Source organism: Cottoperca gobio, chromosome 3 (assembly GCF_900634415.1).
Source record: "Cottoperca gobio chromosome 3, fCotGob3.1, whole genome shotgun sequence".
In the NCBI taxonomy this organism is placed as follows: Eukaryota; Metazoa; Chordata; class Actinopteri; order Perciformes; family Bovichtidae; genus Cottoperca; species Cottoperca gobio.
Window position 1 is genome coordinate 20,456,097 of NC_041357.1, and position 27,911 is coordinate 20,484,007.

The window sequence follows — 27,911 nt, forward strand, 5'->3', positions numbered from 1 at the left end:
GGTATATGTTGACATGCAGGAACAAGAGACCAATTAGCCGTGTGTGGTAGACCAAGACTCAGATCGTTTTGTTGTTTTGGTTTATTGTGCACATTGTTCTGTAGGCCAGTCCAGGCTGTAGAGACTGCAGATGTTTTCAGTATTCACTATTATAAGAAAGCCAAGTAGTCTTCTGACTACACTTAATTAGCCAACTGCTTTTTGCACAATCCTTTATTTGAACAATTAACAAAATAGAATGCTGGAGGCTTAAAATTAAAAGACAGTATAGATTTTTTTTTTTTTCTTTTTAGGTCAATATCCCAACAATTCCCAGCAGACAATAGTGTTAGGAGCACATACTGAAAAGAGACATTATTGAAGCATTTCACCAGCACATTTCCTGACCAGCCTCAGAGATAAAACTGTACAACAGAAAGCTCAAGGTGTCTGTTCAAAGTCCCAACTCCCAAACATTCTTCAAAAAAGGGGAAGAAAATATGCAAACCATGTCACAATTTGTGCAGAAATAACTACAAAGCCAGCAGCACAACTGAACCATCATTAAAGTTTGAAGATGTACCGACGGTCTAAACGGCATGCCTCCGTTTCCTGTTAGAATGAGTCATGGACATGGCAACAAGATCTCAGATGGAGAAGGCAAAATAAAGTTTGAATTTTGAAGGAAAGGCAGGAGAGCCGTCCTTAATGTTGTCCTTTGGTTAACCTGAAGGTTTCTGACTTTGAAACCAACAAGAAAAAAAAAAATCAATTGGGACTATGCACCACATGTTATATTACATAGAGGCTAAACATCATTTAAATTTAATGTGAAATAGTAACATTTTAGAAAATATCAATTAAATTTCATTTTAAATTGAAAGATTAACCTCAGTCTTCAAACTTCAAGTACATAAGGGACATGTTAAATTAAGGGCACCATTAAAATACAGGAAAATGTTTTACACGGCACCTTCTCTTTGATCTGAAGCAGGAAAATATGGGACACCACCATCTCACCTGTGTACCTTGATCTAATCAACTGTGTGAGACAAAGGAGGACTTTCGTGGCTAAAAGAAAAAGTACAGAAGTCTAAATCATGTAGAAAAACTTGAGATGATTACATTTTGTAAAGTGTTAATACTGAGATTATGACACTGATGGTTGGAATGAGGTGGGTCTTGAGCAAAAAGAATAATAACTACAAAAAAAAAGAGAAAATGACAAAAATGGAAATAAATATCAAGCAAAGAACTATTTTAATTTTATTCATTGTTGTGCTTTAGCCTGTGTAATTTCTTTTCAAACACCAATTCAAATGCAAGCATATTTTTTCTTGAAGGGAGCGAGAACATGGGGACATCCAATGAATGATCAATGACAAAAAAAAGAAAAAAAGAAACTAACATATTTTAGTAACTCAAACAAAAATCATCACAATCAATAAATGAAAAAAAAAAGAAAAAAAAGAAAGCTAAAATCTTCAACAAAAGCAAACACTATCTCCTTTTGTGCACATGTCCGGGATTTCTATGCAGAGTTTAGCACAGATGTTGTCCCACTTCCCCTTAACACTCAGTTCCCCTCGACTAGGAGGAAATGCTGAGTCACAAAAGAGTAAATACATAGATGTCAGGTACATTCCCCTAACTCATCAGACATTAGACTTGCTGTTGGCGCCTGATTAGGGTTAGACTTGTACACTGAGTGGAAAAACATCACACATTGAACCTAAGGCAGCCCCCGCTTTCTGCTGAGTTTGGGGGTAAGAGGGGTGGTGTGGCTCAAAACTACACTGATAAGCCACCTATACACAGGTGGAACCTTTAGACAAGTAAAGACCAAAAAAAAAAAAAAAAGGATGGATAGAGAAGGAAATGTACAAAGTAAATAAGGTCAGGGTTTGCAGTGGAATCCGTCTCGATTGGTTGCCATCTCTCCAGTGCAATAACCAAGTCTAAAAACTAGCACAGTCCATTAGGACCCAAACAAGTTTTCAGTCAGTTAGATTTCATATTTTTAGTTGGGTTTTTTAAAAAACATTTTAAATCTAAATATTTGCAAAATATGCATTTGCCTGTCATATCGTAATCATCAATCAGTTTATACTTTGTGCACAGAAGCGTATTTGTTATTAAATTCTAAAGCGCATTAATATTTTCTTTCTAAATCTAAACCCAGATACCATACCAAGGATCTCTCAAACAAGGAAGCCGTTCAGTTCTCAATGTGCCATCTATCTTTTTTATCTTGTTGATGGCTCAAGTTGTACCTCGATTTAAAAGCATCATAAAAGTGAGGAAATGGAGGAGTCGTTTGTGTTTGTGGCAAAGAAGACAATCTGGCCTAGGGAGGAGAGACTCATGATAATGCTGGTGCCGGGCCTTTTCAATGCACGAGGGCAAATTCAAACAGGCTTTTTAAACTGCTGCAAATTCATTAGGCCAACATATCTCCTTTACTAAAAAGGAAAAACACTGATATTTCTAGGTCATTTCCTTAAAACAGGTAATTCAAACAAACATGAGAAATTAACCCAGCAGTCCACTTGCAGCCTGTGGTAGATAGTTCTTCCTGTGTGTGAGTCCACTGTTTGCCATCTGAGCCGAGCTGTGGGCTTATCAGAGGAGAGTCTCGGGTCCTAACATGTAACCCCAAACCCCACCTCTGTCTATTCAACAGTCCTTTACTTGCTGCTTTAAAAGTAAAAACAAAAACAGGACAAAACAAAACACAGCAGTGGTGCACAGAGAACAGAGAGCAGTCACAGGGAAATCTTTGTGAATGCAGCTTGTTTCTCTTCCTCTGAAAGAAAAAAAAAAAAAAGAAGAAGACGAGGAAAAAGGTGTCGGAAAAGCTGGTTCTCAGGAAAGCGGGGACAGGAGGGAAGAAGAGGAAAATCTTGCAAGAGAACAAGTTGGGCAGTGTTCCTGTTCATTAGTTTTATGTGTGTTTTGTGTCACGTGTAGATGTACTGTCCTGTCAACGAGTGCATTTGGAGCATGTATGTTTTGTGTGCGTTTGTGAATATATTCGGGTATTCTTGTGTGTGTGTGTTGGGATGCGTGTGCGTCTACAGCAGGTCGACGCGGCGGTAGTACAGCAGGTAGGCAGTGCGCTCGGCAGTCTGCTTCACAACCTGGTACTGGTTGATGACCTTCACTGTCTGGTCGTCAATGCGCAGCCAGCCGTTAAGACCAATGTGGAAGACATCCGTGGTGTAATGACCGCCTGTCGCGCTGTTCCCATGGTGATAGACAACTGGTTAAGAGACGGAGGGTAAAAAGACATCAGAGAAATAAGAGACATATTATTTAAGACATTACTCATCCAAAGATGGGCACTGCCCTGTGAGCAGTTTATTTTTAGAATGAGCTGTTCAGCCTGAAGATCTACCCACAATGTACAATAACAGATAACATCACTTAGAAAACTTTATTCTTATTATTCTTGATTCTATAAATAATATTAAAATGGTCATAAGTACAAAAACACAAACGCACCTGCAAAGAGCCGGTAAGTTCTTTGGCCTTTCACAACTTTGCTTCGCACTCCAGAGGACAAGAGATCTGAAAGGAAACAGTTAGAACTAGAAGTGGTAAAGCATTGCTTATTATAGGTGCTGCTGGACAAGTGCAATGTACAAACTTCACTGCAACATTGTTACAATTCATTGTGAACCCGATCCCTCTAAGGAGGTCTACAGCCATGATAATGATTGTGCAGCCCGATTCGATCATTACAGACTGGTGTGTAATTTTCACGAGTCACTCCCACAAGTTGGGGAGATCATTCCCCTTAAGACGCACCTCGTCGCTCTTTTTCTGGGGAACCAACGAGTGTAAATCGTACCGTCACTTGAAGTTAATTTGGCAAAATCATTGATTCTTAGGATTGGAAATGTAATCTTGTGTTGTAAATGCAATAAGGTTGTTGTGATTAAGCAACTTCAAACTCAACATATGTTGTTAACATGAGGCCATGTGTCCACACTAGGATAATGAAGACACAGTAGTGATCCAACAGGATGTATGTCTTTGGTCAGTACAAGTAAATTGGATCATCCCTTTTTATCTAAAAGCATGAACTTATTGTTTAACAGTGTAATGCGTGTCAAAGGCCGGCTGTGCTCGGTAGAGTATGGGTCCATACCTTTGCTGATTTCCAGGTCGACGGGGTAATCAATGTTCTTGGTCAGTTTCTGGCAGCCTCCAGTCTTCTCAAAAACGAATCTCTTGAGATGGAGCACCAGCACAGGGGGAAGTTCTTCCAGAGTCACCCTCCGACTGATCTCAATCTGAAAACAAAAGACGTGCAGTCAGAGAAGGTTCTGCGATAGTAATAAAATAGTATTCAAGAAAAAAGTTAATTTGTAGTCAAGTGTAGACTTAAGATAAATCCCAATACAACGCATTCTTAACAAAACAGGAAAGAGAACAAAAACAAGCGGAAACATTTTGTTGGAAATGCAACCGCTTGCTGGGCCCTTCAAAGTAGTATCTTATGAATCATTTTGGGGCTTTTAAGAGTTGGGCAATGTTAACCGTCTCTGAAATGGAAAGAAACAGAACAATGGGTTTATAGTTTACAAAAATCAAAACAAAAAAATACAAAAAGATGCACATAATACAGCTGTAGAGCAGATGTTCTCTGCACCAGTTAATTTAACTTAATGTTCACTCCCTGGACTATTTTTGAATGTTTTCTTCACTAGTTTTAAAGTCTGGTTTGATGTTAAAGCATCAGTGTGCATGTCAGTGTGCACCAGAGACATTTATACGACGGTAAATCAAATCAGAAACATATTTGAACACTATAAATATTTATTTCCAAATATAACCGTGAAAAACACACAACACTAGTATACAAAAAGAAATAGGAGCATTTTTACTTGACCGTTTTGAAATGTACGCATTATTTAATAACATTTTAAGAAATGGAACCTATATATCGGACATGTTTCCATGTGCCCACAAGTGTTACCAATATTGGGAATAATAGGGGCCCCACATGCTATACATATTGAACTATTAACATTTCTCTTGTCCTCTCTGCTCGGTGTAAACAGCCTGCAGCTCAGTCGAAGTTTCTATTTCATTTTGTTATGATTTTTACAGGATCTTGTGGATGCAAACGGTTTATTTTTGGCAAATTTTTAAATGGAAACGTTTAGAATAAATAGATTTTGATGAAGCTTAGATTTGGTTACTTTTCTTGACTGAAGCGTTAAATGATACGTTCAAGAACTGTTGGAAATGTGAATATCCAATCATTTCTGTTTATACCGTTTCTGGCCATAACGTGACACTAACTAAATAACCAATTCATTACTACATTAACTAAGTAACTAAAACATAGCCCAAAAGTGTACTTTATTCATACCTCCTGCTTAGTTTTAGAAGTGTATCCCTGGACTGACTCTCGTGCCACTAAGGTTTCTAGAGCCTCCTGGACAGTGCGGATCTTCTCTGACTGGATGTCGAGCTGCAGGGTAAAGAAAGGCTGCAGAGTGGCCGACTCTTTAGAGTTTTGTTGATACACCACAGATCTGACAAAGAAACAAAACACAAAGTTAGATAATAGAGGACACAAGAAATTAGATTATTGTTTAAAATAATTAAATACCAAAATAATGACTTCTTTACGTAACTCCGATAGCTCAGTGTTGCCACGAATGCAGAATTTAACAACCCCTTCATTTGTGAAGTACCACTTGTTATATTTATACAAAGAGTATCATAACTGCATCTGTAGCTCCTCGATATTAAACACTGGTCATCAAATCATATCTTGATGACCCAGAGGATTTGTAAGGAATTTATTTTTAATCTCCTGATGGTCAAATGCTTCAGTTAAAAAATATTTAATTGGGAATTATTTTCTTCAAATTGAAAGTGATTCACAAACCAAATGAATCAACTAGTGCCTGAGAAGCCCATGGATTATAGCCAAGCTCAGTGGGCGTGCACACCACACTCTGTAAACATACACTGTAAGACACTGTGCGACCAGTGCAGACCAGGACTGTGCCAGACCAGAACCTCGAAAGAACATATTATTTAGGCAACTTCACCCGCACAGGTTCTTTCCAATTTGTCTGAAAGTTAAGACCTTTGTTTGTGAATGTGTGCCCCACGTCTTGCTGTCGAGACTTCTGACCACAATTGGCTCAAAGTGGCTGTTATGCTGAAGGACATTTGCTTATGCTAACGGGACAAAAACTGAAGATGGTTGGTGGCAGACCGATTTGTGACGCCACCGTGAACAGAGATTAAAAACTTTAAGTCAGAAGTGAAGATGACAACTATCTCCCAAAGTTGGTGATTAACTGGGAGCAGAAGCATTAACCAAAAACAGGATAAAGCACATACTATTAGTCATTACGATGAGATATAGTGGAGAACATTACAGCAGATCATTCCTGAATCACAACAAGTACATTTACACATATCAAATGTCCCTTCTTCTACTCCTGCCTCTCGTCACAACAGCACAAGAGGCTGAATAAAAGCAAGAGCTTGCTGTACCACGCCTAGGAAGGGAGACTGTCATTGAGTAGCACAGCTCCCATGGTAACGTGGACATCGTTTCACACAACTGATTTATAAATGATGCATCTAATGACATATACATATCAGACAATAAGAATCAATCATTGGTATGTTTAAGACTATGATTTTAGAGCAAAAAAGGCTACTACAGACTGTACTGGGAAATCCAACTTGAGTGCAGCATCACGGAGCGCTTTGTGAACTTATGAGTGAAAATAAACTGTACACAAGTTCACCTGCCATCACAATTCCTTCCTATACATAGGGCTCATTAGCTCCACTATAATCATTTCTGAAACAACGATCTATCAACGTACCTGATGTGTCCACCAAATATGTCAGTGATGGGTGTGCGGACAAAGTCAGCTTGGCGAGTGATGGAAGTCTTGTTTCTGGGGCCAACTTGCTCCCACTCGTCCTCACTGCCTTCTTCCTCCTTATCAGCAACATCTTCCTCCTCACCTGGCTGAGACTCTGGCCCGTTGGGTGTGGGAGCTTCTGTTCAAGAAACACGAAAAGAAACAACTTTAGAGGTCAAATTATCAAAGTATTACAAACACGGCAACTATTCTCCTGAATCCTACGTCACTTTACAAGTTGAAGGAAAGTCAATAGCACTACAATAACCAGATACACTTATGATCTATTCAGTAAAGCTGGAATTTGTGTGGTGGACACTGGTTCATCCATCAACTTCACATTCTCAATAAGTTCTGGGGATTCAAACAGACACAATGTTCTTAAACATGTAACCCTGTGAAACTCCAACAAACAATGAAAACCCATGTCAGCGTCATTACGATGAGATATAGTGGAGAACATTACAGCAGATCATTCCTGAATCACAACAAGTACATTTACACATATCAAATGTCCCTTCTTCTACTCCTGCCTCTCGTCACAACAGCACAAGAGGCTGAATAAAAGCAAGAACTTGCTGTACCACGCCTAGGAAGGGAGACTGTCATTGAGTAGCACAGCTCCCATGGTAACGTGGACATCGTTTCACACAACTGATTTATAAATGATGCATCTAATGACATATACATATCAGACAATCAGATTCAATCATTAGAACTTGTGCATCCTTCACATATTGCTGCACCATTTGTCTTTTGTAAATGCATGTAGCTTAACGCTAAACACTGGAGCAGACTAAACACTACCAAATGAACACATGCAAATAAAAACGGCGTGAATGCAGGAGACACATTTCTATCTGCTTGTAAATGCTTTGCACACTTGAACTATTCATTAAAGATGAAATGTTAGTTTGTGTGGTGGTGTGCATATTAGAGAAATGTTGTCAGGTCACACCTGTTCAGTTGCAATGGCATTTTTATCACTTCAGTAAATGTATTGATGTTCATGTTCCTGAATTGGTTGGTTATACATTTATTTGTTATTGAAAACTAACAAGTAGTTTAAAAACTTCACAAAATGAATAGATGCTTAATCGACATTGTTGCAGTTTGATCATGCAGCGTAATGCACTTCATCTTCAACTTGAAATACAGAGAAGAGCAATGATATGCAAAAACGAAGTCAACTAAACAATCTCTAATGATCTCATCTTCCTTGTGATATGATTTTGATATGGAAGTTGGAAAAGATGCTTACTCTCTTCCTGAGGAGAGATTAGTTTTTTCAAAGCCAGCATCTCCTCGTGCAGTCCGTTGAGAGTGAAGCCAAGATACTCCTCCGCATCCTCCTGACGACCCTGCGAGTGGAGCACCAGGACATCAGCACCAATTAAAACACTACCAAGAAAGCTTACCGTCAAATAAAACACTCCTGTGTACGCATGAATGTACAAACAGTGGGAGGTAAACAGACAGGGAGGCATGTTTTACAAGAGAGACAGGATGAGCGTAAACCTCATTAAATATCAAAAGATAACTATTTCATTCATTAAACTGAAGCAGCATTGACTCAGCATGTGTAACACATGACCTGCATACATTCAGGTGAGTTGTCAAATTCTGAACTGAAACGTGTATTAAAAAAAACACGGACATTCTCTTCAAGCACTGCATGTCCCAGAAGAAGTGTGTTCAAAGGGTGCGATTAGAAAAAATAAATAAACCCAGCAGTTGCCGCATTGCTTTGCCGTGCATCTGATCCAGAGGCGGCAGTTTACCTTCTCAGAGAGACTTGACTTGATGAGAGTGAGGAGTCTATAAATGTAGGTTGGTTCAAACGGTACACCAGGCCGAATGTCTTTCATGACTTTTTCACCAACAGCTGTGGACACAGTTACAAATCACACATCAGTGAAGCGGACAGAAAACGATACCAAAAGTCTTTGGACGTGCCGAATGAAGTCTTACCTTGCTGTTTGGCTTTAGATGGCACAGGCATGTTGTTGAACTCATTCACCAGCCTGACACTGTCAGAGACAAAGAAACCACGGTGACGTCTCGGAGCAAAACATACTTTAGCGATAGGGATATCAGTTTGCAGAAAAGCTACTTACAAGTTGTCCATCATGGGTGTGGAGGTACATGGTCTCTGCGTTTCGTTGTGCAGAGGAATGGACTTCATCAGGTGATACATGGGAGGGCATGCAATCAGGGCTTGTAGGGTCTGAGCGTTCAGAGTCAGGGAGGAAAACGGCATATACGAAAATGTGTATGACCAGCTGCTGTAATATGTGTAATTTGATAGCAATGGACAAATAACTTCCAATTAGATGAAAGCCCTGGTGTCATTCTGTAGCACGTAGAATTGGGAGGTCTTGAATTTGAGTTGTTTTTTTCCAATCGAACTGAATCAATCAAATCACTCTCAATAAAAATATGTTTTGAGCTTTCCTTACAAACAAAAATTGCATTTGAGGAAATATCCAAACAGAGCTGAAACTCACCGGCACAGTATTTTTAAAAACACACTCCAGCTTGCCTGTGACTTGATAACATTTGTCCTTTGTGCCGTTAGGATTAACACTAATATAAGAGCTTGTTATATTACCTAGAGCCAAAAATACACATTCGTTAACAGTGTTGAAGGGTTAAAAATAAAATAAAAAAATGCAGGTGCAGCACAAAGCAGAGTGAAAGGATACAGCGTTGATATAGCACCAGTTTCCCTTGTTGATCAGTCCTCTCGGCTGCAAAGACACTGGTTTATGTATCAACTTCACATTCTCAATAAGTTCTGGGGATTCAAACAGACACAATGTTCTTAAACATGTAACCCTGTGAAACTCCAACAAACAATGAAAACCCATGTCAGCGTCATTACGATGCGATATAGTGGAGAACATTACAGCAGATCATTCCTGAATCACAACAAGTACATTTACACAAATCAAATGTCCCTTCTTCTACTCCTGCCTCTCGTCACAACAGCACAAGAGGCTGAATAAAAGCAAGAACTTGCTGTACCACGCCTAGGAAGGGAGACTGTCATTGAGTAGCACAGCTCCCATGGTAACGTGGACATCGTTTCACACAACTGATTTATAAATGATGCATCTAATGACATATACATATCAGACAATCAGATTCAATCATTAGAACTTGTGCATCCTTCACATATTGTGCACCATTTGTCTTTTGTAAATGCATGTAGCTTAACGCTAAACACTGGAGCAGACTAAACACTATCAAATGAACACATGCAAATAAAAACGGCGTGAATGCAGGAGACACATTTCTATCTCCATGTAAACACATTGCAGATTACAGTCTACAGTCTCACTACGTTGCTCCATTCTCCCACTTAAAACAAAACTATTTGGGTCAGTGTGACCCACTAGAGCTTTTTAATATATGCAATTCCAGAAGTTCTAAAGTATTAACATATCTGGAATTGACTGATGGCTGTGAAGCTAAGAAAAACATGTTCTGCAGATAAAAAATACAGCCACACAGTTTTCTGGTTCGTGAGCACGCATACATAAGTAAAAATGTACATCTCAAAAGGGGATGCACAGTTTCAGTAAAAAAAGAATACTTTGAATATCAAATTACACCCAATAAGGGCTGGGCACCTTGGAAAAGAGAGTGCTGAAAATGTGCACTTTTGTCTAAACAAGGTTGCATTCAAAGTGGAACTCAAACCAAAGTGCTTAGACAGACAGACAAATTAATTCTTTGGTAAAGTACCCTTCTGAGAGAATATTGTGTACATACATGCAGCATAATCAGGTTAATCTAAAACAGACAAATCTCAGATATTGCACACTTTTAAAAAGACAGAAAACCCCGTCGATAGACAAAAGAAAACACAGTTCGGAATGACATGGCACAGAAATGACTTTGTATCATGTGTCCGTTTACAAGCTCTTAAATAAATGAACCCAGAAGTGATCTCAAATTACACTAAACTGTGCTTGTGTGCATGTTCACGCCAACGGATCCTGTTCCACATGAAGCCAAAACCACAATTGTTTGGCCTCAGTTTATTTTCTAGCATGACCTGATCAATGAGATGTTTTCAGAAAAGCACGTTCTCCTCTTTGGGCTGAATAGTACTTTTTTCACTTGAATGAATGTTGAAGCTGCAGCTTGTGTGTCAGTCTGTGTTGTGTTTGTGTCAGGCTATTATACAGACAAAGGGTTCGATATCTATCCCTCTTGGGAGTTAAACATCTGAAAAAGCTAGACTATTCATTAATTTAAAGTGAACCATCATGTCATCTAATTTGCACCCTGAAACAGTCCAACAACTTGAAATATAAAATATACATTTGAACACAACATACTGTTTATCCCTCATTAAAACGTGCATCTACAAGAAAACTGAATTCTTAAGAGATCTGAGAAAAAGAAATCATCCAACTGTACAATAGCTTTGTGTGCAGAATATTCCTGTGTTCACAAGGTGTGCACCCTGTAATGCTTACTTCTAATACTTTTTGGGTAATGAGGTAAGATGGGTTACACAAATGTGACTAAAGACTTAATATCTGACAGCTATTCTGGTGTAGTACCACCATCTAGTGTTCATTTCTTGAACTTCTTGAACATGAAAGCAGCACTGTATATAACATTTTCCTGTGGCAAGGAGTTATTGAGCAGCTCTAACTTAATCTATAAAAATATAAATCATTATAGGATAATCAGCAACAGAATATGAAGTTTGGTCTCATCACTTCTAAAACATCAAATGTTTAAAACCTTAAACCCACACAGAACACAGAACACAGAACAGGAACAATACAATCGTCTCAACATTGCCACCAAGTGGAGGAATTCAGCAGCAAAACACTTAAAGCCGAAACATGAAAAGGGGCTATTTTTAAAAGAAACAATGAGCATCATCATATTATACCTGCAAGTTTAGGGGCCATAGGATCCTCTGAAACGTGGACAGGGCCGACTTTGACCTCCCCAACTTTATCAGGCTGCTCTGGCGTGGCGAGGGAGGGGGACACAACTTCCACAACATTTTTTACCTCCACAAATGCCTGAGGGCCCCCAGGCAGAGGCTTGGAGTTGTGGAAGAGGCTAGCCCAAGATTTGGGGAGGTTGGCAGTAGGTGCAGCTGGAATCGCAGGCAAATGGGCCTGCTCTGTCACTACTGACTGGGAAGCAGAGTCTGGGGAGACCCGCTGAGCCTGTTCCCCACTCTCACAGTCTTCTTTGTGTTCATCTGCACTAATGGGAGTATCAGGCTCCGCTAACCCATTGGCCACCCCACTGTCTACTAGCTCGCTTTCTTCCAGTTCAGTAGTTGTAATGGAAGTGGCGACAGAGGGGGTGGCCACAGCAGCTGAAGAAGTAAGAGGGGATTTAGAGCGGGGGCTGTTTGGAGTATCTGAAAGTTCGGGGCTCTGTGGAGCCAAATGATCTGGCTGCTGATCTGCAGTCCTCGGCCCCTCTGTCATCCCCCTGCTTTGAGAGGAGGATGAAGAGGAGGAAGTTGCATTGTTGCCATCTGATAAAGAGGCAGCTCCAATTGTTAAGTCCAAAGAAGAGTCATCAGGGCTATCACAAGTCCTCTGATTGGCAGTGGCTGTGGGGGCAAACTTGGCTGCTGTCACAGCAGCTGTTGATGTTGCCATGGAGACAGGTCTGGGGGTGGAAAGTTCAGCCCCAGACAATGCCTTACCGTCCACATCTTCAGCACTGTGGTGTGGGCCACCGATTGCATGTCCGTTCACCAGTGCCATCATAGGCGTCCCATCGGCTGCACAGCTGCTGTTGTTGCTGCCGCCAGCTGACGGGTCCAGGTAGTTGTAATACCCCGGCGGTCGCTTTTTCTTTTTCTTCCTCTCTCGCTGTCCCAGGCTGCCAGGGTCCATGTCCTGGCAGGCCTGATTGTCCAGGGCTGAGGACTCTGAGTCAGGGCCATCCAGCGAGTTGAAGTCAGATCCATCAGGGACATCATCTTCTGGAGGAGCAGTCTGTTGAGCCTTGTGGGCCGACTGGCAGCCCAGGATGAACTCTGGAGCCTGTGGGTTGAGGGTGCTCGACACCTTGAATAAAGGACTGTTCACACCAACAGGCTTGGAATCCATCACCTCGTCGACACCAAACTCAATGCGCTGATAGTCTTCTGCTGTAGATAACAGTTCAAATCAATTAGAAACACAAAGTTTTGTCTTAAATACAGCCTAAAAATAAACAGACACTGTTGTAGTTTACTCTCTTAGTAGTTTACTGCTGAAGAGTTTGTTATAAAAACTTTATTTCTGAACAACTAAGCCATCGCACAAAAGGGGTCGTGAGAGCTCTCTGACAGGATCAGACATACCAATAACAAGAAACAAATCCTGCTGGACCTATTTTTAGCTCCATCAACTACTGTTGCGAGTCTACGCTAAACTATGCCACATTCTTTCTGGGATTGTGTGGATCCAAGGAACTGTGCCAACATATCCCGAAGTGGGCTGATTCAACATTTACAAATCAGGCAGAGTTGGACCAAATAGTATTGGGGCTCATTTGTTTTTCAAATGAGTGGCAGCCAGCCATCAAATGGACAGACTTTTAAAAGCTGTTTGTGGTCCTGCATAATTAGTTCATTACCCTGAATCATAACGGTTGTGATGCAGCACCTCACGAGAATGACAATTTGCATGTTTTGTTATTAATATAAAATAAGAATAAGGATTTTTTTTGTCTGAATCATATGATGTACAGTGTACTCCAGTTTTGCATAAGTAGTCAACCTTTTTGTACAGTTTGGGCAAAACTATCAATAGCAAAACATGACAACATCTGATTAGAATTGTTTTGCTGTTGTAGCAATTTATCACAAATTAAGTTAATTTGTTACTTGGGAAAACTCAGTTATTTCAATTTTATCCATTCAAAAATGCTCAGATCCTCAGTTGTTTTCAAAATGCCCTGAAATTAAGATGGAATAAAAAATAAAAGCATTACAAATAGCTTCTATATTTTTAGAAATATGCCAAAAGGGAGGCTTGAATACTTTCATAATGTACTGCACATCAATGATCTACATAAATATGCATACTTTAAAAAAGACTACTTTTTGTATTACCCTTTTAAAGTTTCTAACATGAAAAGTAGAACAACAATGTACAAACACAAATGTATGTCATTACAAAACTTTTCAGTTAAAATGTGTTGCATGGCAGCTTGAATAGTAAATTATTATGCAGAGGCATAAAATGAAAAAAGGTAAACAAACAGGAAACATTAGTAAGTGCAAATCAGAAAAATCATCCAAGTGGCTTTCATCATGTCACAGCTGACTGGTCACCCAAACTGTAAACCCTGATGGTCTGCAGGGGTTAAGAGGGTATGAAAACAGCAGTTACTTCCTCTACTGGGATTAGAAGATCTTCTGTTAGTGTTACTGAAATCACACTCCATGACTTTAAATGCATTCAGCAGTAAAACTTTAACAAAGCAAGGCTAAATATATACACACACACACGTTAGCAATCACAGAAAACCATCACTATGCCCTTAGTAAATAAGCTGTGATTGTTAAAATCATACGAATCCAATCCAATTTTAATTCAACTTGGAGCCCTGCAGTGGTGAAAATGCATTATATGCAGGAGAAGATAAGATACTCGATAGTATCTTGAGCATGCAAAGCTCTACAGTTTGTACCAACAGGCAAGAGAAAGAATACAGGCGCAAGATTTAGAAAGCCACCAGTTTTTGAAACCTGGATTTTGAGTTTAACAGCAAACGTACAACAGCTAGTCAAGCCACAGGGTGTCAGACTCCTCAACTCACCGCAAACCTGCAGTCCCATAGACTCCATAATATAAGGTACAGCAGGAGTGCAGTAACTTCCTAAATAATCAATACAAATCAAGGTAAGGCAAATATCATGTGCAAACTGGTACCATTTCAAAGACAGGTGGCTGCTATTACATTTTTTATGTTGTGGCTCGAAACTTAAAGAATGAAAATGGCTGACGTATTCTTAAAATACTGGGATATGTAATTCATTAAAAAACAATCTATACTGTTATGTATGAATATATGCAAAATTAAAAATCACATGAAAAGCAGCTCCCTGCCAGGCAAGTCAGGTCAGTTCAGCCTGGACTTCTATCTTACATGTTCAAAGACCTACTTTGATAAAACTACAGATGCTAATAACATTTCGAAAGAAAAAAATACATTCTATAGCAATGTAGTGTTTGTGAAATGTACTTACCAGAAGACTGACTGACGCACGGGACTTTGTCATTGAACGGAGGAAGCTGTGTGGAGGCAAAATACAAAATTAGGAGTAAAAAAACAACACTTCTAAAATGATACCATGTTAAAGTGACATCCTGAAGATTTCAGTACGGGATGATTAATCATTTCTATTTGAATGAAAACAATGAAGTTGTGCTTAAAGTTTAGCAGTCTGGAGTCTCGCTGTTGATACGTGAGCTTTAAGTTCTCAGAACTGCAATTTGGTGCGTATACAATGGAGCAATTTTCCCAGAAAGTTTGTAATATTTCAAATGTATATATATATATATATATATATATATATATATATATATATATATATATATATATATATATATATATATAGCAATACTTTTATCAGTGCAATAACAGTCATTTTAGGCATGGTGTTCATTTTAAAAGGATCTACATGGAGCCTTTGTAATAACAAGTTTTGGCCAACCTGGATTTGGCCAAAATTTTAATTACATTTCCCATGAACCCCGTTTCTTCCCGTCACAGAAGATCCTGCTGACCAGTTGATCCAAAAGATCAACCATTATTGCCACCCATGTAATGATTTGTTAATGTACAACCGAATTGTCATCCGGCTCCTTACCTCGACATAACATCGTGGAGTCACAAAGAACTGATTGATCTCATCAGGGCTGAACTCCCCGAAGATGTACTGTGGGAAGGAATCAATATAAACATTAGTTTCAAATAAAAAGGCAATGCTGTAAAAATCCACTTCCCAAAATATATATTTTCCTGCTGTGATGCAAATTCAAAAATGAGGAAACTGATCTTCAAAAATCACCTGAAAGACCATTAAACGAGTCACAAAACTTGAGATCATGCATCAATATAAATTAAAGACTAAATCAAGGGAAAGTCAAATGATAGACGGTTAAGAACAGGGCCTGCCACCTCATAACGGGAGCTGATTTCTTGGCACAAGGGCTCTTACAAGACCGCAATGTTAGCTTGGGCAAAGGTAAGTGGTGAGTCATGCAGAGTTATGCATAAACCCTGTACACAAACAACTCATTCATTCCAATAGGGTTTGCTTTTAGTGAAGTAGGTGTTTGAGTTGTAAACACAAAGGCAAGCTCATCCTCAAAAGAAGCCAAAGCAGGTGTAGAGTACCAGTCAAAGGTTTGGACACAAAGGACTAAAACAAACAATGCAGTCTGTGCCTCTTAAGACGAGACTTTTGACTAATAACTAACTAACTAACTAACTAATATTAGTTTAGTTACACAAACAAATCTATTATTTAGTGCAGGGGTACTATATTGTTTGTTAATTTGTAAACTACTTGCATTTATGTGGGAATAACCTGCTTTCTGACCAATCTGGTATGAGCTGTTAATACCAGCAGGGGAACTGATGAGGCAACAACGCAAACCACCAAACGATTGCAGTGTTAGCCTACAAAGTGCATATGCCATAGATTTGCCACAGCTATGAATTTTCCAGTAAAAATCCTGCTCACCCGATTTCTTTTCTAGAAAGCGTGCTCGAACTGACTGACAAAAAGAAAAAAGGGGGGCGGCTCCACTGACTGATGATTCGAGTCATCGACTTTCAGGGGGCCGCCCTAAGAATTACAAAAGGTGAGCTGTGGACAGAACTTAAATATACTAAATAAATAAATCCTTGAACAGGAAGCAATATCGCTCTAAACTCATCTTTAATTATTGTCATTTTCATGATTTGTTAACTCTTAATACCGGTACTCAATTACATGATAGTTAATTAATAATATTTCATATATGACAGATGACCCTTACACCTTCAGGGTAAAAAACTTCACCGTGCCACCAAAGTGTTCACATGTGCATGCTAAACACAAAGCAACGGAGAAAAGGTGACATGAACTCACTAACCACACCGTTAATCCTCTCGGTGCAATAAACAGTGGGACGTGAAAGGGGAGGCACAGAGAAAAGAAAGTGCAGCTCAAGCACATGTAACTCTTTGCAAACGAGGCCCCACACGAGGGCCCACATTGCTGAAATGGCACTATGAGCGACAAACAGCCAGCCGTAATCCAACAGCCTCAGGATGGCTAATACAATCACAACAGAAAGAATGTCCCTTTGCTTCTTTTTGCAGGCGTGCCACACGTACCACACTAAGCTTCCCTTGCTGTTCGTTTGGACTGAGGATTACAACAAATTAGCCAACACACACATGCGCTTTACTGCCATTTAGTGTTACTATTTCTCACACGTTTAAAGTACGACGATGCAGAACAGGTGACCACAGATTGATTACGGTTAATGAATTATCATTATTGATTATTTCACAAGATACTTTAACTATTACTGATAAGATCTACAGATTAGTCTTGAAACCATGCTTTGTGGGTGGGACTTTCTTTGCCATGTCATCACCCTTTATATCTATACAACCAAAATGTAGGTCACTGCGAGTCAATGAGTAAACGTGTTAACCGTGATCTCAATATTGACCAAAAACAACAGGGATTATGTTTCTTATAACTGATGAGGGCCATTGAACCTTCAGTAAAATAGAAAGTTACCATCAACAGCTTTGTACAAAACACATGAAACTCGGGCTAAAGACTAATCTATCCATTATTCCATTGACTATTTCACAGTCTTTTAATCAAAACAATTCATTTTCCTCCAAGAAAATCTAATTGACCATTAGGTTTGACTTGCTAATCCAACATGATGAATAAAATACTTTAAAAAGCGCTTGTTATTTAAGTCAGCAGTGCAACTCTAAAAGAAATCCAAATTTAATTTAAATAAATTTGGCATATACATCATGAAAATTATAACATCTCCAAACCCTAGTGTGTACCGTTGAGTATGAAGCATTAACGTTATAGCTGTGAACGTAGCAGTGCGCAGAGTTTAGGCTATTTGTCGGTGAATAAATGCTACAACTCCTCAAGACCCAAGCCAAGCTCCCGTGTCTTGCTTGTCAGCTGCTGATTAAAGTGGGTTAGCCCCGAAGTTAGCAACAACTCCGGATTAGGGTTACTTAGGGTGGGCTGACCTTTAAGGCGGACCAGCTATTCTCCTTTTAGTGACAAGCTGCTCATCTGAGTTTTACTCAGCTTAATATACATTTTGTTAACAGCAGGTTTTACACCTGAGCCTAAGTTGATTCCCCGCCAGGTCTAAGCAACTTTTTAAGATTTCTTTTTAAAGATATTAATTAAACTAAAGCAATACTTTGGTGCGCAGATTGTGTGCACGTGAGTCTGGTTAGTAATTACAGTTTTATTAAACTGCTAAGTCTGTCACAGTCAACCGCAATTCACGCAGCCCACGGTAACATGGCGAGCGATATCTGGTGTGCGGTTGAGGGACAGCGTGTGTTTGAAGTTGGTATGAAATCAGCCGTAACATAGCCATGCCAAGTATGTGCAGTTTATTTGTCCCCTCAGCTAGCAGCGGCAACAGCGCCTCATGTTTAAGGTGAGCTGACCTTTAAATGGAACCAGTTTTTCTCATGTGACAATCTGATCCGAGTTTTTGCAGAAATATTTGGATGACTTCTCTTTCCTTCTTGTTGTTGATCACTCGCATACATTACATTACCCGATGGTTAAATGCATTGGTTATGTTTTTTTGTTTCGCTGTAATTGTATACTTCCAACACTGGTGACCAAGGCAAATTTCCCACTGGGACAATGAAGTCTATTTTATCTTAAACTAACTGTAGGGGCAAAAAAAAAGGTTTATTCTATTTATCGTCTCAAACACAAAACATAAATCTCGACATTGAGCCTAAATCATCAATCTTCCACACGACACCTGACGCACAAAGCAATTACCGTTTTTATTTTTCATCTACATCCTATATGTTGGCCTCAATCCAAGCTGTGACCGTCTGCAAAACTCCGCTAACTTTGCCGATATGTTGAGCGGGCGTGGCTACAGGCACGGTGACAGAGGGAGACCATTTACCTGTAGTGCTGCGGTGACACAGTAGTTTCCCTTCACTAATTTCTTAGGTAGCAGGCAGATGACGTTATGAGTTTATTAAGCAGCTACAAGGACAAAAGATTAAATAAACATGTTGGTGAAGCATTGTCAGTGATTACAGACTAATTGCGGCAGCACTAAACAGCTATTAACACTTTGAATTTCCAAAGGTGTCGGACTACGCATTATACGAACCACTTTTTTTCTAAAATAACCCGGACACTATAACCCAAAAAAACTGAATGCTCAAACAATCTGTTTACTTTAACCATAACAGGGGATGAACCCAGCACTACTGTGCGTGTTCTCTTGAATTGGTATGCAGAGTTATTAATGGACAACTTGGCCGAGCATGAAAATGCTGCAGCGCAACTACAAATAAGGTCAGACCAGTTTTGAATGAATCTCCGGAGCATGCCCGTGCCTGCATATTGGCGAGATGTAGTAATAGAGTGACATACGATTACAAAGCATGAAGGAATTCGTGTCATTTATTTTGCTAGAAGACAGGTGCCATCACAACTGCTCAGCAATGTGGTGCTCCATGTGTTGAGGTTAGCATTAAGCCATACAACTATATCTGTCTTTTTTTCATCTGAATTAAGTTATTTTAACATTCTGACTGTGGGTTTGATATCAAACCCTCAACCATTCCCCACGACATGCACTGAGCTGCCACTTTACGAGGAACACCAGGCTAAAACTAATACAGCAGAGCACAAGAGCCCTGCAACGCATTTTACTTTGTTGTAATGTTCGATCTTCCTTCAAATTGTTTTTGAGGTGCCAATTCAAATTTAGTCAATTTGGAGGCTGTAGTTTGTAAAAACCTGTTGAATTGTAATTATGTTAGATCGTGCCGGGTTTCTGATATTTTGTTTGCTCTTCTTGACATAAATAGGGCGGCTCATAAAGGGCTCTTTACTTCCATTGTGTGGCATAATCAATGTTGTGTAAAGCTGCGAGGATGAGTCAATAGACTCAGAATTAATTGTTTATGTCCGTTTTGAAAAGCGAAAATGACAAAAGTCAACTGTTTCCAGCTTCTGTATTTCTACTCGACTGAATGTGTTTGGGTTTTGGACAGACAAAACAATATGCTGTAAGACCTTGGACTTGTCACCGTTTTCTGATATTTCTTAGACTGATCAATTAAAGAAAATAAATCGACTAATCGATAATCAAAATACTTGTTAGTTGCTGATGTTATTTTGTGTACTGCAAGATTTTGATACGCAACAGTTAGCAGCATGCTAGCATTTGCTATCTTAGCATGCTTTCAGATCATGTTAAAGTTAGGGACATAGAAGTACTAAATGTGTGACTTTGGTGCAGTTCCATTCTGAGTGCATTTGACTTTGTGACATTTGTTTATGCATACAGTGTGTAGTTTCCCCTCAGGGGGGTGTCGAGGATTACTATCCCACTCACATGTTTGTCAAAACTAAACAACCAAAGTGAACAAATAACTTTTGTCATGTTTAAATATTCAATTTACACACCAGTTTTTTTTGGCTTCTTAAAATCCTGCATTGGCCTTCTTGAATGTCAGGAAATATATTGATTGTTGCTTAAATTTAGGACGTTGTTGCTATTAATCTCATTGATTTGATGCAACAAACCATTGCCTAAAAAGAAAACATCAATTAAAAAAGATTATCGAGTGTAATCTCTTACAATGCCTCAGCTTTATAAATGAAACAAAAAATAATAAAAAGTGATGTTAGCAATAGTAGGTAGGGATTAAAAGTCAGAATTGTATCTAAATCGCAATATAGATAAATGGCAAGAGGCGCATTTGTTAAAAGATGAAATGTTAATCAAATTACGATTTAAAATGTAATTTTGTGTTGGTGTAGACAAGACCCGGCCTACAAATTGACGTGATTTTTTTTTTGTGTTCAGATCCTTGGAAAATAAATAAATCTAAACGTGTTTATTATTATAAAAAAATATAGATATGAAAATGGTGCAAAAATAATCATTACCTCCAGTATCGTGAATCATATTGCATTATCAGTCAAAATGATTGCAATTAGATTTTTTTAATTCATTCAGCCCTACTTGTAGGACACATTACCATAAGAAGAATATTGTCGTCTACTGTTGTATTTAGCGGTCAGATTAAAGCTGTTTCTTTCCCCTGCAGATGCAGACACAGAACAGTGAAGCTCTTTTTGCAAAACCCGTTTATCCACTCTTCTTTTTTTTATACTTGTGACATTTCTCACAGAGCAAATCAATGTGACAGCAACAATTTCACAGAGTATTTTAATTTAAATTGTGAGCCAATAAAAGGAGCTTCTGTAACACTGGAAAAAGTATTGCCAAATGGGGCAACCAGACCAAACAAAATAGTTGACAGGGGTCCAAATCCGGTTGTCCGAGGAAACTGGTGAACTGTAAATGTAGAGCCCTGTCTGTGAATACTTAATGTAGGCTCTTTACAAGCTTTTAAAATCGTTATTATTTATATTATGCTATTCATTCTATGTCACTTATACAGCATATACCAATAAAAGCCCAATCATGGAAAAATAATTCAATATCAATGTGTACATATTGCATATGATAATTAATTTCACAGGTTAAAGATATATGACAGAGCTGACCGCTGTGTTAGAAATAACACAAGGCGGTTATTCCCTTGAAGCTTTCACTTTTGCTGAACAGCGAGCCAATGGAAACACTGGATTTTGAGGACAGGAAGAGGTGTGAAAGCATGGAGAATTTAGTCTTTCGCGAGGTCTCCCTTCCCATGGTCGTTACTTGTGCTTCGGTTCTTGAACTGATAGACCCGAGTTTGAACCCAGTGAAGCATGCATCCCTAGTTTAAAGTTTAATTTGTTGGATCTATGGTTTCAAGTTAAACTTTAATCCAGTCAGTAGCCAGTCAATAAATAGAAACTTCAGACCTGGCATGTATCTGCATGCATAGCTTCACTTCAAATCGGGCCTTCCCACATGATAGCTAACTTACTCTGAAATGTCTGTAAATGTGCCAAGTTATCTTTAATCTAAAGCTGCACGGAGACTGGCAGTGTAACAGCACACTGGAGCTCAAAACCTGGCTTTTAATTGATTCAATATCAAATAAATCAATGCCATCGACGAAGGCCCACACTGTCGCATTTGAATTTAGCTAACCAGCTAGCGGACTGGCTGCAAAGTGTAACCAAACCGTCTGTGCAAAGCTGTTAGCATGCTAAAAAAAAAAGCTAAGTGAAAGGCGAGACATTGTTAAATCCTGGATCACAACTGCTTAGAAACGGGAAATGATTACACGCAAATCACCGCACAACGACGGTATTAAGCTGCCGAGCAGCCCAGAGCAAAACTCATCTGCCATTATTACCAGTAATGAAAATGTGCGCTCGGGGAAGGCCTGTCGCAGCACTGAGCAGGTGGGCCATGCATACACGCAGCAATTTTCAGTGTCGCTTTTGCCATGGGGAAATAACACATGTCACTAACGGGATCTTACTGCCAAAGTGTCGCGAACATAAGATTAAGCACACTTTCATGTCATTAAGATAATCGTGGCTGTCTAATCTTTAAAAACTGCTGCAAACAGTGCCGCTGTCTCATTTGAATGGAGAGACCTAGGGCCTGTTAGCTACCATGCTGGTGGTGTTTCAATGAGGCTTAGAGGGGCATTAGCAAGCACTTTTCAGTTCTTACATTTTCAATGACACGACTAGCCAAATGTTTCAAATAACAACTTGCACTCAACAAAATTGCTAGTATGGCACTATTTTAGGTCAGAGGGTTGTACAAGTGAGGGCCCGTCGCGAGTCTATAAATAACGTGCATCAGGAGTTGTTTTGCAGGCTAATGTTAGCCAACTAGCTTTAGCTACCTGGTTGCTGTAAGAAGCCATGCTCCCGGTGAGATTTTCTCTCCTCCGCTGACAAGATGAAAGCTCTCCCGGGAAGGTGTTGTAGGTTTGCAATGACCGTTACAAAGGATGTCCTACTTCGACATCATTGTCATTTTTCCAACGTTGTCCTGGCAGTCGTAAGTTTTGATCCATGTAATGCATCAGCACTTCATGCTGCTTGCCTTGCCGTCACCGCCATTTCTGTCTCTTCCTCGCTTGCTAGCCAACCCAGTGCGCGGTCGGTTGTAGAGGCAGCGTGAGCTCAAGGAATACCGAGAAACACTTCCGGTGGTGGTTTGCTCCCGGACTTCACAATAAAGGTCTTAAACATAGGTAATCCCCTCTGTGACGCCGGGTGCATATGGAACAACACATGTCAGAACAACCAGACACAAGACCTGGTGAATAGTTTACATCAGTATACGTCATATAGTGTCAATGTCCTGTCTCGCACAGTGGGTACAATAACTGTGAAGCTGTGGGATTTGTTGTTTAGGAGATTTATTAAACACATTCATTTAGGAATATGCCAAATACAAGCACATATTGAAATAAAAGATCAGACAAGATCAGGTAAAACGCAACACCTGACTCTATCAAATGCCCTATCATGTCATATGAAATTGTTCTTAATTAGCTATATTCCGAAATAAAATGTTCACAGTTTTGCCCAGAAGATTTAGGGCCCCTTGAGGCCTGCCAAGATGTGTCACTTTCCTGCTTTGGCTGGAAATCCAGTTTAGCTGCTTCTGCAATAAAATATATAATTCTACCATATTCAGTATGGCTCCATTCAGTTTATAATCTTGTAGTATGCAGTCAAGCTGGGTTCCTAAAGTAAACTTTAGAGGAAGTGGAGGAACCTTATTTCCTTTGCAGTTTAAGCCTATCACTAATACCTACAGATTGAGCTCTCATTTTAAATGGGAAATCATAGATCTTCTTATGGTATTAGATAATTGCATGAGTAAATACAAACAAGTCAATAATGATCTGTCTCGTGTAATTACAGGATGTGGATCAAAGAATGACCTCATTGACATGGAAATCACACTCTCAAGTGACATTTATTTTGAAATGTATTTATGATTCGGCGGAAATGCTGAAAGCAATGTCGTGGACTATTACCACAAGCTTCACGTTTGAAGCGTGACCGCGTGCGCTGTGTGCGTTCACGTCCGGGTTGGTGCATGAATCGCAATTTTTTTGTTTTTAGAAGTAAACACGACTGAAACCAACATTTTTTAATACACTTTCCGGTTTTTCTTGAATTCTAGTGAAGCTGCAAGTGTCCTGCCATATTTGGGTCAAACTGACTAGTGAATTAAATGTGGTTGTCTGGTTTACTCACAAACAATAAAGTACTTACACTACAATACAGTATAGTAGGCCTACTACATATAGGCCTACATAATGTATACATACAACACATTATAAATTACTTTAAATTGGGAAAAGATATATATATAATTTTTTATTATTATTTTCTAAAACCACAAATGAGCTCCCTACAAATGGGCGTGGCACTGTACAGGTGAGTGGCAGGAGGAGGTAATCTCAAACACAGGAAGTTGAGTCAGGTGGGCTGTTTTTTCTCGGCAAAATAGAAAACAAGATCACATTGTTCACGGAGTCTAAAGGTAGGAAATAATAATGGTGTCTTTTTGTATTATTCACGAACCTAGAACCATTTACTGAATGTATAATTATGACCTCGAAACACGGGTGAACTTCGCAACAGGGAAGGAAGGAGCGCTGTTATGAATTGTGGGCCTCTTACAAGAATATGCTTTGGGCTTCCATGTTGAAATATAGTATGTAATCACGTAAAAGTCAGTTTTAGTTTGCTGACTTTAAGTTCCTCTTAGGTATAATAAAAATAATTTGTCCTACTGGAATTTTTGTGGTCCCCAAAATCATCACCACCTTACTAGCCACTATACTTAATGAAGAAACCTCTCTCTACACTATACATTACATAATCTTTCATGCTGCTTTCCTGTCCACAATGGCAGTTACAGAGATACAAGCTAAGTACTCATTTTGTTTATGAAGGTCTGTAATAAGATTCATGTCCATAATAATCTGTTTTATGCAGAGGATGCCAGAGAGGGGAAGACGCCACCAGAGGAGTGAAGTGTATGATGAGTACAAGAGCAGGGACAGGGACAACTCACACAATGGAGACCATGCGTCATATGATGGCAGAGGCCGCAACCAAAAGCCGAGAGAGATGGACGAGAGAGGCGCTGCTGGTGACAGGAGGGCCAAACAAAACAGACAGAAGGACATGACAACTGCCTCTCACAGTGAGCCACCTGCTTTCAGAGACCATGACCATGAAGCACCCTCAAGACTGTAAGAGGCTGTGTCCTTTCTACACACTCACTGTCATGTCTTCCACACAGATTTTACACCATCTGTGGCAAAGGTTATTTATTTACATTTTTATGTAAAATGACATTGTACAGATGTAATTAATTATGTGGTGTTGTCCTTGTAGGTCCAGAGAGACTTCAGTGTACCACTCTGAAGGGGAGCATTATGAGCGACAACACACACAAGCGCTTTACAATCTCAAATACGTCTTAACCAGCAGAGGCAAGTATAGTTATTTTTAGATTTCTTCTGTGAAATGTTGGTTACAGTAAAAGCACATGCTCGTCAGCATTTACAATTTCTTAAATTTGTTCGGATGGCCCTCAAGTATATTCGACAAAATACAGTGGAAACTGCTCATAGTGATCACAATTACAATGATCAGCCGCTTAAATCCTATACAAATGCTATTTAAATAATTTGCTTATTAAGTAGTCTGCTTACAGTGTTCATTCTGGGTCTTTTCACTCATGATAAAACATTTTGGAATTTATTTTATTTATTTATTTACTTTACTTGCATGATACAGTTACAGTTACAGATAGCCTGCAGTTTATTTATAGGCCTATAAAAAATGAAAAAATGCTCTGAAACCACAGCCACACTTAGTGCTTTCTATTTGCCCTACTGACTGTGCTGTATTTATAAACAGTACAGTACTTTTAGGTTATAACCTCATTTATAATATATATATATATATATATATATATATATATATATATATATATATATATATATATATATATATATATATATATATATAGCATTTAGTGCTTTCTATTTCCCCTACTGACTGTACTGTATTTATAAACAGTATAGTACTTTTAGGTTATAACCTCATTTATAATATATATATATATATATATATATATATATATATATATATATATATATATATATATATATGAATTATACACCGTACTGTCATTTTATTTTAACTGTAATTTGAAAGGCCTCTGTATTCAGAAAGAGTCAATGAAATTCAGTAGATAGCGAAGCTGTCCCTTTCCTTCCTTTAATTCATGTTATAAATATACAAATGTCAATTAGATAGTTTTCTGCTTGAGAAATAAAGAAAAAGATAATTATTTAAAATGATCATCTGCTTACAGTAATCAATTTTTGACAGACGTGATCACTATAAAATGTAGTATGATTCTTTTCTTTTTTTATCACCCATTAAATGTGCTTTAATAAGTGCTCGTTTCCATTCATGTAGAGCAGCAGATATTTGGCATTTTCACTTAAAAGATTGTAGAAACATTGTTTCAGCTCCAGTCTCACGATGTTGCTGTTCATTAATATCTCCCAGGTCTATGCCAGCTCATGGAGCTGTTTGTGAATCTGCTTATCGTCATCTGTGCCGGAGTGCCGTACAGCAACAACGGGGGCTACCGTGACCTGGCCAGCCTTGGAGGACTCTACTATTATCACTTTGGTGGAGCCAACGCCTTTGCTGGAGCCGACGCAGACAGGGTGAAAGAGCTGGACCGGCTGTTCCATCAGCTCAAGCGACCTCCGTATGTCTTCACCATGGCCTGCGGTGGGGTTTTAATGATCTACGCCTGTGTCATGTTTGCCCTGGGGATTTTCAGGGTCCCTTACCGCTGGCCCCCTGTGCTGCTGGGGGAGGCGCTGCTGAACCTCCTGATCAGCCTGGGCTACATCCCTGCGCTGGCCTTCTACTTTATTAGGCTGCAGCAAACCTACAACGACCCCATCTGTACGGAGAGGGAGCAGATGTACAAGAGCAAAGGGCACAAGGGCTTCGAGTGCCAGGTCCACGGTGCGGATATCGCAGGGGGTCTCTTTGGGGTGCTGGGGGTGTTTGTGTTCCTCTTTGGTACAGTGTTAGCTGTCAGAGCGTTCAGGTCAGTGCGGGAGCTAAAGAAGCAAAGGACAAATGAGGGCAATAATTTATAACGTTTTCCGTGGCACATTTGAACAAACGTGGGATCGATTAGAAATCCCTGTGACAAGACAACGTGGAATGTTTACTTTTGTCACATTAGGTGTTATTGTTTATTCACTCGTCTTAAATGTGATTTGTGAATCAGCTTTTTTATACACTGTTTATACAAGAAGAATGTATTTGATTTGTGGAGTACTTTTATAATCCCACCACTTTTCCAATTTACATACTGTGTTTGTTACATTTTTTATATAAATGTGTAGTTCTAATAAACTACTCAAATAGTGTATTTTTACTACTCATTTTTCGTTAAATTTGCAAAGATACCTGCAAATTAAAAGGCAAATAGAGAAGCATTTTGAGTGCCAGAAATACGCCTAGATAATATTTAATCATTCTTTTTAGAAGCCTCAGTTGTGTAGCAGAGACAAAACATCAACTTGCACCAAAGAATATCCGGCGCCGTCAGTGGTGTCTTAATAGTGTCTGATATGTTACCCAGGTAAGCAGATATCTTTTAAGGTAAAATAATTTGTGTTTCAGATCTAAATGATGCATTCCTTAGATCTCAGCGCTGTCAGTGAAGCTCAGTATGATGAATATTCCTGGCAGTCAGATCTTGATACAGAAGGCTGTCG

The 27,911-nt window shown here is 39.2% G+C and overlaps 2 protein-coding genes across 6 annotated transcripts; one reads left to right on the forward strand and one right to left on the reverse strand.

Annotated features, from left to right (window-relative positions):
- Positions 1 to 195: 195 nt before the first annotated feature.
- usp10 (ubiquitin specific peptidase 10) lies at positions 196 to 23,318 on the reverse strand. Of its 4 annotated transcripts, none has more exons than XM_029458064.1 (15): positions 22,962 to 23,318; positions 15,751 to 15,819; positions 15,127 to 15,172; positions 14,697 to 14,756; positions 11,809 to 13,035; positions 9,596 to 9,687; positions 9,008 to 9,117; positions 8,862 to 8,920; positions 8,672 to 8,775; positions 8,152 to 8,251; positions 6,849 to 7,029; positions 5,363 to 5,528; positions 4,133 to 4,277; positions 3,484 to 3,549; positions 196 to 3,241 (listed from the first exon to the last, which is right to left on the reverse strand). In XM_029458064.1, the coding sequence occupies exons 1-15, from the start codon at positions 22,980 to 22,982 to the stop codon at positions 3,054 to 3,056; spliced, it is 2,634 nt and encodes an 877-aa protein (XP_029313924.1). In that variant the 5' UTR covers positions 22,983 to 23,318; the 3' UTR covers positions 196 to 3,053. The 4 variants fall into 4 exon arrangements, with proteins under 4 accessions (XP_029313924.1, XP_029313917.1, XP_029313941.1 ...); XM_029458057.1 differs by having other exon boundaries at positions 11,809 to 13,038; XM_029458081.1 differs by lacking the exon at positions 14,697 to 14,756.
- marveld3 (MARVEL domain containing 3) lies at positions 22,392 to 27,550 on the forward strand. 2 transcript variants are annotated; one of them, XM_029458099.1, is made up of 4 exons: positions 22,392 to 22,506; positions 25,081 to 25,340; positions 25,486 to 25,583; positions 26,674 to 27,550. In XM_029458099.1, exons 2-4 carry the CDS (start codon positions 25,084 to 25,086, stop codon positions 27,282 to 27,284), a joined length of 966 nt encoding a protein of 321 aa, XP_029313959.1. In that variant the 5' UTR covers positions 22,392 to 22,506; positions 25,081 to 25,083; the 3' UTR covers positions 27,285 to 27,550. The 2 variants fall into 2 exon arrangements, with proteins under 2 accessions (XP_029313959.1, XP_029313954.1); XM_029458094.1 differs by lacking the exon at positions 22,392 to 22,506 and adding an exon at positions 24,300 to 24,622 and having other exon boundaries at positions 26,674 to 27,548.
- The last annotated feature ends 361 nt before the right edge of the window (positions 27,551 to 27,911 follow it).

Bases quoted from the DNA above. Each gene is read 5' to 3' on its own strand.
- usp10 (XM_029458057.1), bottom strand. From the start codon at position 22,982: ATGGCTTCTTACAGCAACCAG. The intron at 8,776-8,861 runs GTAAGACTTCAT...CTGTGTCCACAG, and splicing joins ATCTAAAGCCAAACAGCAAG to CTGTTGGTGAAAAAGTCATG. The intron at 3,242-3,483 runs GTGCGTTTGTGT...TCTCTTAACCAG, and splicing joins AACTTACCGGCTCTTTGCAG to TTGTCTATCACCATGGGAAC.
- marveld3 (XM_029458099.1), top strand. From the start codon at position 25,084: ATGCCAGAGAGGGGAAGACGCCACCAGAGGAGTGAAGTGTATGATGAG. The intron at 25,341-25,485 runs GTAAGAGGCTGT...TTGTCCTTGTAG, and splicing joins CATGAAGCACCCTCAAGACT to GTCCAGAGAGACTTCAGTGT. The intron at 25,584-26,673 runs GCAAGTATAGTT...AATATCTCCCAG, and splicing joins ATACGTCTTAACCAGCAGAG to GTCTATGCCAGCTCATGGAG.